Source organism: Electrona antarctica, assembly GCF_951216825.1.
Source record: "Electrona antarctica genome assembly, chromosome: 4".
NCBI classification, from domain to species: Eukaryota; Metazoa; Chordata; class Actinopteri; order Myctophiformes; family Myctophidae; genus Electrona; species Electrona antarctica.
The window spans coordinates 17,905,618-17,916,173 of NC_136809.1; the positions used below are offsets into that span (position 1 = coordinate 17,905,618).

The window sequence follows — 10,556 nt, forward strand, 5'->3', positions numbered from 1 at the left end:
ACATTGTTGCGCAACAGGTTTTGCCCTTTATACTTCTATTCGGTGTTGCGTCGGTGTCTGCCATTTATTTCTTTAATCACCCCCCTGCAGGGGGCGTATCAAGCGATTTAGCTGACACACAAGCACGCAGTCCCGCACGTACACACACATATCTCTCTCCGTGGATCATGATGAATTGAATACAGGGACGGACGGACGGACGCACGGACGCACGCACGCACGCACGCACACACACGCGCGCGCACGCGCACACACACACACACACACACACACACACACACACACACACACACACACACACACACTTCCTTCACAGCAAGTTGTGAACTCAATAATACAATTTATATCAATGGCCTATCTAAATACTGAATCAAGCAACTTACAAACTGTCCAGGGTGTTCATAAAAAATAAGTCGTTTTTTTAAAAGAGAAATATCCCTTTAATACGTGTATTAGATTAGATGATGAATAAATGTCAAGATTTGTTGTGTGTCTTGAGAACCGGCTGACCCATGCGATGCAACAGTTTTAGTGCAGACCATAGACAATCAGAAATAGAAAGTAGACGCCTCCTTCGGTTCTGGGACGAATTTGAGAGCAAGTGCGGAATCGCTTTTGCGCTTCATTTAGGGGATAAACTGATAAAGTACAGTTTTAGACCGCGACAGAGGGGCTCTGTCTCAAGTGAACTTGAGCCACGAGAGACACCAGCCAGCATAGAGCGCCCAAGTTGCCGTGTCGAAAGCCCCGTTCAAGTTGCAACACGATAGGAACAGAATACTAAATCATATGGCGAGATTGGTTAATTGCAAAAACACACAAGTCTACATTGGTTAATGTTGTAGGTTATGTTTTGTAATAATGCATTCTAGGTAAGACTTCATTTATATTAAGGTTAGGTCTATAAAGCGTTATAACCACATTTATAATGCAATGACAAGGCATGACAACACTGGTTATAAATGTTTATAATGTAACAACAAAGACGCTTATGTGCTGTTCCACTGAGCTAATAATGCATTATGACCATCACTTAAGTTGTCATTAGGGGTGTATAACGATATAGTAACTGCATCGAAAAATCGATTTTAATCAAATCGTTTTGCTATGCAAATAATCGATTATATCAATAGTACACTTTTGTGCGTGGTATTTAGCAATTTTAGAAGAACAAAGAAAAAGGGTTTAATTACTTAGTTTAAAATAATGCCAATGTATTTAAAATAGTTACTGTATCGATTTCAAATCATTGAATCGTATCGTATCGGATCGCCATAATGAACCAATATCGTTCATGTATCGTATCGTCAACCATGTATCGTGATACGTATCGTATCGCTGTTAAAATGTATCGTTACACCCCTAGTTGTCATACATGATTATAAACATATATAACGAGTTATAACTTATGCCTTATTATTATTACAACACACATGCACGCATGTGCGCTCTACATGACATGTCATTCCTAGAGGGGGGGGGGGGGGGGGGGGTTCTTGGGTTGTTTTTCACTGTGAGCGTCATCACTTCTTACACTTTTTGGCTTTTGCACTGACAATTGACCAATGGACACTTTTCTTGTTTGGCACTGCACGGCAATTTGTATTATTTGTTTCATGACAAGATACAGCGGGACACTTATGTACAGTCTATCTATCTATCAATCAATCAATCACAGATTTAGTGCAGAATAGTTGACTTTTAAAGAACCAGCAGGATGTCACACACAAGCTGTAGGAATGAATGCAGTCCACTAGGGTGCGACATCACACAGGACAAAACCATCAGAATGATGCTTTTATTGTACATGCCAAAGCGTGTTCTTGATGCTCCAGGAAACGCTCCAGGAAATGGTGAAACAGTTGGGACACATGGGGCAGTGTGGCCCCTGCATGTGTCCCAACTGTTTCACCGTTTCCTCCCCTGCCTCCTGTCAGTATGTGTTTTAGACACCACAGTCTTTACCACATGTTTATTACTTATTAATTTCACTATAGTTATGTGTTAGAATTTTAAAAAATCCCAAAACCTTTAAATAATTATGTGGACGTGTAAAACCCCTTTTTCTTTTTAATTTTAATGGCCTTGCTGCCCTGGAATTTGGTCCTCCTCAAGAAATGTACAACATGAAAGGTCAAGTGGCCTCTAAAAAACAGTTCCCTGTGACCTTTAGGAAATATATAATTTACAATCACATAATTTTACCATACTCTTGCACTTACCATTTATACAATTACATCATTTTAACATACCTCCTCTCTAAAATACATAGCACTTACCATTTACAATCACATCATTTTAACTCTTTGAGCGTTTCAAGGATTTCTATATAGTAGGTAGACTTCTCTATGGCATAATCCCATTTTTGAATGATTTATTGAAAATTCTCTGTTGTGAATGTGTGACAACGAAAGACCTTCAGAGAAAGCTTGACTTGTCTGCTTCCAGGAAAGAAATTAACTGAGTTGATAAAATGTTTAGTTTTTGTGTTGGAAGCCATTTAAAAGAGCCTGCATTTACACTGGGTAGTGTTTCTAGGACAACAAAAAAAGTTATGCCCGGTTGAAGTTTTATTTTCTAAATAACTTTTTTTCTGCTGGGCGTACATAGCCATGCAATATCTCATTTTAAAGGGTGAGTTGTCTAGTTCAATTAAAATAAAATAAAACGTTTCTCACATGTACCACTGTAGATATTTTGCCATCTATAAATAGCATGGTCAGTCATGATCAATCTGACCTATCCAGCTAAAAGTCCCCATATCTCTGAATTGGAACATCATATAAACTCAATTCTTTTTTGGGGTAAAATTAGACATTCTAACGCACATTTTGATATATACCATGTTTACATAGTCTTACCAGTACCTTGTCTATTCATGCATGTATCTCAAAAACCTATTATGAAGAAACACAGTTTTGATAAAAAACACATCCAAGGACATTGTTTTGATTGATTGATTGATTGATTGAAGAATTTATTAACAGTTTGCAGAATTACAGTACATTTCAAGCACAAACTCAATACAAAGGCTGTTAACTGTGAGTGGACGACCCAATTAAGCATTACACTTGTTTCCAACAGGGTCCACCATGTTCAAATCATCAAAACATTTAGAGACGTACAAATAGACACTTCTATAGACAGAACAGGAATTCATCAAAAAAGAATTCATCAAAAAGGAGGTAAAAAGGGAAAAGAAATATATACAGTGAGGGGAAAAAAGGGGGGGGCGGGGGGGGGGGGGGATTCAGATTTTACGGGGGCCAGTTTCGAATTGCAGCCATCCGTAGGTGCCCTTTGAGAGCGGTTTTGAAGGAGTCAAGGGATTCGCATGTCTTAATGACAGTTGGTAGGGCGTTCCACATTTTGGTGGCATAGGAGCGAAAAGAATTTAGTCCCTTGTTTGTGCCGAATCTGGGTTGTACATGGTTCGTTGCACTCCCTCTGGTGTTGTGGGTGTGGACTTCGTTAACATTAAGGAAGTATCTAGACAGGTACATGGGTATCTTGGTGGTGTATCGAATCTTGTGGACCAGACCCATTGCAAGATGCTGTACTCTGTCGTCGACCCTAAGCCATTCCAGCCTGTCGAAGTGGGCAGGGGTGAGGTGGGTTCGGGGGGCTAGATCAAGTAGGAGCCTGACCAGTTTGTTTTGGGAAGTCTGGAGCCTGGTTTTAAGGGCCTTTGAGGTGCTGTGGTACCAGGAGGTGCATGCATAGTCAAAGAAACCCTGTACAAGGGCTCCTGTTAAGGTCTTCAAGGTGTTTTTGTTGACCAGTGAGGAGATCCTGTAGAGGAATCTTGTTCTATGGTTGACTTTTTTGATTACGTTGGTGGCCATTTTATCACCGGAAAGATTAGCCTCCAGGATGGAACCTAGGTAGGTAATTTCATCTTTACGTGTGATAACATTGTCACCCACTCTAACCAAGAAGCCATTTGCCTTGCTGAGATTACTAATAGAGCCAAAGAGAATGGATTCAGTTTTTCCCAGGTGTAAAGATAGTTTGTTATCAGCGAGCCAGGTGCAGATTCTACCGAGTTCAGAGCTGAGGGCATTTTCAACCTGCAGTTTGTCCCTGTCCGAGACCAGCAGTGCTGAGTCATCTGCGAACAGGAACAAGTTGCAGTCACAGGCTGAAGTCATGTCGTTTACATATATTAGGAACAGTAGAGGCCCTAGTATGCTTCCTTGTGGAACGCCACAGCTCACTGGGAGGGGGGGGGACAGTGTTCCGTTCACTTCCACCATCTGTTCTCTCCCCTCCAGGTAGGATTGCATCCAGCTCACTGATGTGCTATCGAAACCAATTGCTTTTAGCTTGTTAACCAGTATGGAGTGGTTCACGGTGTCAAAAGCCTTTTGGAGGTCCAGCATGACCATGCCGCAGTATTTGCCAGCGTCCACCTCTTGTTTGATGTGGTCGCTCAAATAGAGGAGGCATGTGTCAGTGGAGTGGGATGTTCTGAAGCCAGATTGGAACTCGTACAATAATTTATTAGTGGCAAGATACTTTTCAACCTGTTCATAGACTATTTTTTCCATCACTTTCGAGATGGAACTAAGAATAGAAATAGGGCGGTAGTTGCCGGGGTCTAATTTACTCCCTTTCTTGTGCAAGGGGGTTACTTTGGCCAGTTTGAAATCTTGGGGGACCTGTCCCTGTTTGATGGAGAGGTTTACTATGTGGGTGATGATTGGAGCTATAGAGATGGCTGAGTCTCTGAGAAATTTGGAGGGAATGTTGTCATGGCCTGTGGCCTTGTGGGGTTGGAGGGCACTCAGTTTCTTAATTACCTCATCAGTTGTTACCATAACTAGTTTAAAATCGTCTTTACAAACACCTAGGTTTTTGTAGAAGGTTGTAATGTGCTCTACACCAAAGAGCCCAGAGTGGGAGGGCAGTTTGTTAACCAGAGTTGTTGATATGTTTGTAAAGAAGATATTCAAGTAGTTGGCCACATCAAGGTTGTCAGTGATGAGAGTGTTGTCAGATTTGATGTTTATGTTCGAAAATCTGGTTTTTAGTTTCTGACCATAGCTTAGTTGATTGTTTAGTAGCTTCCAGAGCTCATGAGGATTGTTTTTGTTTTCCTCAGCTTTATCATTAATGAAGTTACTTTTAGCTGATTTGGTCATGGCAGTTACACTGTTTCGTAGTTTGATTCGTTGTGTATTTAGGTTGTTCAAACGAGCTTGGCGAACACTGTCGAAGCGCTTGGCTAGCTTTGACTTGCATTTTAGAACTTCAGAGCATTTTTTGTCTCTGGCTTTCATTGCAGCCAGTATGTCCGAATTCATCCATGGTTCCGAGCGGGTTTTGCCCCTGGTGGTTCTCAAAGGAGCCATGTTGTTCAGTACTGATGTAAATTTGGTTTTGAAGCCAAGCCAAGCTTCTTCGACATGTGTGCTTTTAAGCTCATCGGACCAATCCAGACTCTCCAATACTTGGTTAAAGACCTCACTAGAGTAGGTTTTGAGGTCCCTTGATATGACTGTTTTGTGGCAGCCGGTCTTAAGTTTTTGTATTTTGCGGGTACAGAATATCATAAAATGATCACTAAGCCCACATACAATAACCCCTTTCTTGGAGATTCTGGATTTGTCCGAGGACAGAATGAGATCAATGACAGTTTGAGTAGAATCACACACTCTAGTGGGTTGGGTAATTAGCTGACTGACACTATGTAGATCACAGAACTTACTGAATGACTTAAACACAGGTGCTTCCTTTCGTTGCATGTCTGTATTGTAGTCGCCAATCAGGATTTTCTCTACACATTCCTCCTCAGCTAAGCACCCCTCAAGTATATCATAGAACCCATGTTGGTCAGGCGGTCTGTAGACGGTGCCCACTAATACTGATTTAGCTTTTTTGAAAATTAATTCAACCCACACAGTTTCAATTTCATCATGCTGTAAGTCAGTACGAGTAACATATTCAGTGTCTTTGTGAATATACATACACACGCCACCACCATGCCTGTTTCTGTCGTTTCTGATCAAAGAATAGTTCTCTATTTCAACTTCTGGGTCTTTGGTTGACTCATCAAGTTTGGTTTCAGAGAAGCTAATGATGTTCGCCTTACCGCAAGATATGACTTGGTGCCCATGAAATGTATCAAAATATAGACTTGAATGTATACTGTATTATAAAAAAGAAATTGAGTTATTACCATCTACCGTTACAGAGTAAATCACAGTTGAAACTCGCTTAGTCATATACAATAAACCTCACAATAGTGAACAAAATAGCCATGACAGGTCTAACTCATTGTAAAAGCGTCTTTTATTTTTTATGACTACTAACATAATAAAATTATAATAAATATTACAGAAAATAAATAGGCCTACATACAAAACAGTTGTCCCCAAACTCCCCAGTGTCCCCAAACCACTGCATTCCAGTTGTTCTTGACGGTGTGTGTGTGTGTAGGCTAAATAATAATAATAATTAAAAAAAAAACTGCCCCCCTGAAATGAATGAATCCGGTTCAGTGTCGGAGAACTCCATCGCAGTCTTGACTCTTCGTCTTCATCATCATCATCCTCCTCCTCATCTGATGTCAGTTCTAAATATATAAAAAATAAACATTTAGCTGTTGTCAGTGCACGCTACTATTACATGGTGTTTGTAGCTGGCTGCTAGTATCACGATAAAATAATAGGCGACGTTAGAATGACACCAATGAGTGCTCGCAGGTATAATATCCAGCATTATCGCGTCGCCACATTCCACTGGCTGTTGGCTAGTTGCTAGCAAACACTGCAGAAATGGTACTGGCTATTGGCCGGGGGGGGGACGTAGGCTATCTGACATCATCGTCATCATCATCATCATCACACGGTGACACACTAAACAATGTAAAATCATGATTGTTGAGTGGTGTAAACCACTCCTACAACTGGCTTTTTTGTGCAGAAAAAATGAGCATGGTTGCTATGTTCACCCTGTTCACCCGGGTGTGATTCCTACAACTGGCTTTGTTTGTGCAGAAAAAATGAGCATGGTTGCTATGTTCACCCTGTTCACCCGGGTGTGATTTCATTACGTCAGACATGATTTCATTACGTCATACAGACCTTACACCACTCAGTTCACACGGGTGTGATTGTATACAATACAATGAATGCGATTATCATGCAAGCTCATATAACTCATGGACAAAAGAAATCTACAAGCTCACAACGCGTCGCGCATGTGACCTGTTTGAGCTTGTAGAGCTGGCTGCTAGTATCACGATAAAATAATAGGCGACGTTAGAATGACACCAATGAGTAATCGCGGGTATAATATCCAGCACCATCGCGTCGCCACATTCCACTGGCTGTTGGCTAGTTGCTAGCAAACACTGCAGAAATGGTACTGGCTATTGGCCGGGGGGGGGGGGGGGGGACGTAGGCTATCTGACATCATCGTCATCATCATCATCACACGGTGACACACTAAACAATGTAAAATCATGATTGTATACAATACAATGAATGCGATTATCATGCAAGCTCATATAACTCATGGACAAAAGAAATCTACAAGCTCACAACGCGTCGCGCATGTGACCTGTTTGAGCTTGTAGATCATCATGTTTGTTCTCCGTCTTTGTAGACAGTAAAAGGTGCTGGCTAATGGCTGGAGGGGGGGTTAGTGTCGGTCGGTGCAGTACAAATGTATCGTAGCAGGCATGCAGCCATGCACGCATGGCAGTACAATTATTTTATATTGTAGCGTGCCATATAGGCGATCTGATCTGAAGAGTAATGTTCGCTCCTTTTATTTACTGTCTACAAATACGGAGAACAAACATGCATCGTTTACTGAAGCAACGCATGGTTATGTGCGACGCGTTGTGAGCTTGTAGATTTCTTTTGTCCATGATTTCTGATCACTATAGAAGGGCATTTTCTACAATAAGATTACCTCAAAACATTCCGGGTTGATCGTCTTCTTTCAATGGTTTCCCGGTATAGCTCATCGGACGACGATGAGGAGACAATGAGTGGTAGTGGCCGGTCCCCGCTCCGGTTCTAAGCCCAGCCACCGGTCCCAGTGACCGGGCTGGTGGGGACTGGAGAAGGCGACTGGGACGCGTATGGATCAATACTACTACCACAAAACTTGCTCAAATAAATATTACTGCTTTCAACTTTTTCTGATAGAAAATCGCTCGGACGAGACGTCAAACGGGCTGAACACTGGAAACTATGAAAACTCCCTCCGCCCCCACTGTTTACTGGGGTGTGGGATCAGCTTCCAATGGCAAAGCGTACATGTGTGTCACGTGACACGGGTTTTCTGGGAAATGTAGTTGATATTTATGCTCAATACTCTATACAGAGGTGCGGACCGAATTAATCAATTGGTATTAATAAAAAAAGAGAACTACGGAAAATCACGTACAAGTCAGACAGAACTAATGCATAACTCCACGTGTTTTCCAGTAGTAATCTGTCTAAGGGTTAACATACCTCCTCTCTAAAAGACATAGCACTTGTTGTGGTTGTCAGCAAATACATTTAGCTGTAAATCTATACATTACTACAAGGAAACGTTGCTTTACGACTGCCAACCTTCCATATATGTCAAGCATGCATAACGTACCTAACATTTTACCGTACCATGCAGGAGTCTTTTGCATCCATCAGATATTACCTACTTTCAATGAATGAATCACATGAATGAATTGCCATTTTAGATGTGATTTTATGGCATACAATTTAGTTTAAATGTCCATTGAATACATAGTGAGAAATTGAATACATTAAAATGAATTGGAACCATTACAAATATAACACAGTACGGCCAGCGACAGAACGCGTGTTCTGTCGCATGTAGTTTGCATGTTCTCCCCATGTCCCCTAGGGTAGGTACCCTCACAAAAAAAACATGCAGTAAACAAATCTCTATACTGTTGCTCTTTGTCAATGTATGTTATTGTTTTTATTTCTTGCCTTCGATGTCCATGTTGTATTTTTCCTTGTTCAGCAACTTTGGCTGTTGGAAATGTGCTATATAAATAAAGTTTGATTTGATTTGATTTGGATGAAGCACACACAGGACTCTTTGTGAGTCTCTCTGATTATGAGTGCTGCGGGAAGGCTGTGGGACTGTCCCGGTTCTGCTGAAATTAATTGGGAGTGACTTATTTATGATGAAACACTTTGGTGACTTTGATGTCTCAAAAAGCTGTGGGCCTGCCCGAGTTCTGGGGGAACACTGTTGGAGTGTCACGCCTCCTTGGCAACATCTGGACACCAGACTACAGGTTGGGCACCCCTGCGCTAATTGACAGATTCTGATGGTTTTAGCATCAACAGCCTTTTCATAATTCAAATATGGGTAGAGTTTCTCAGTGAAAGTGCCTCTATGAGTGTAGATCATGTCTTCAGTGTCGTAGAAGGACACCTGCCCCTTATCATAATCCAGCTGGACTCTGATCCTCTGAGGATTCCTCTTTAGGTAGAAATATTTTACACCGTTAGAGTAAATCATGTTTTTGTGTCGACACAAACACCATATTCCATCTTCTGGTTGGACAGATCTCTCTCCCTTCCTGTCGACAGACTTTTTAACATAACCTACATGCCATCGAGGATGGTCTCCCACCTCCACCTCCCAGGTGTGTGTTGAACCTGAACTGAACCCCTCTGAACCCAGAACACTGGGATACATGGTGAACCTCTCTGGATTGCCAGGAAGCTGCTGCATTCTCTCTGTATCGCTCACACTGGTCAGGTCTTCAGACAGACAGAGATGGCCGTTTGCTGTGTTTGGATCCAGAATGACAGGACTGAACTTGACCTTCTCCTTGATCTCCTCACATAGTTTGTATTTCAGGTTTCCCAGGTGTTTGGCTACATCTATCCACAATCCTGGGACCAGCTGTGGTTCTGATACTGTAAACAGTTTTTTGACAAATGAAACATTTGGTTTCTGCAGCTCTTGTTCTACATCAGATATTGCATCGGAGAGAAAGGAGATCTTCTCCTGAATGTTCTTCAGCTCTCTGCTGACAATTTCAGCTTTCTGCTTCTCTTCCTCTTTCAGAGTTGAAACTCTTTTCTCCACCAGATCTGTCAGGATCTGGTGGAGCTTTTCAAACTCTGCTCTGATCTGCTTCTCTGTGGTCTTCACCTGCTTCTGGTTGTGTTGAACCATGTCTTTGTATGTCTGTTCAAACATTTTGCATTTGTTGCTGTTGTCCCGTAGATACTCGAGTGTAGACTTCAGTTGGGCCTTTGCATCATACATAATTACTGACGGTTCTATAAGAAAGAAGATCAAATCAAAAAGTCATAAAGAACAGCATGACTAGTATGAATTATAGGTTGAGGTTGTATAAAAAGACTGATTGGATGATTTTAATAGGATTTGACAACCGCCACAGGAACCGTTTTAAATATAGGCAAACCTTTGGGTGAACATATTGGCAAAGAGATTTGATGTAGAGTGGGCTGCTACCATATTATACGGTTACCACCTCACTGTATTTTATCTTAACATTCTTATACCACTATATATTATCTGACATAATTGTTATACCATAATACATG

General features: G+C 41.5%; 1 protein-coding gene across 1 annotated transcript; it reads right to left on the reverse strand.

Moving 5' to 3' along the window:
- Positions 1–1,798: 1,798 nt before the first annotated feature.
- Positions 1,799–10,161, reverse strand: LOC306921195 (zinc-binding protein A33-like; the record flags this gene model as incomplete). Its single annotated transcript, XM_079498308.1, has 2 exons — positions 1,799–1,930; positions 9,259–10,161. 2 exons carry the CDS (start codon positions 10,159–10,161, stop codon positions 1,799–1,801), a joined length of 1,035 nt encoding a protein of 344 aa, XP_079354434.1.
- Positions 10,162–10,556: the final 395 nt, after the last annotated feature.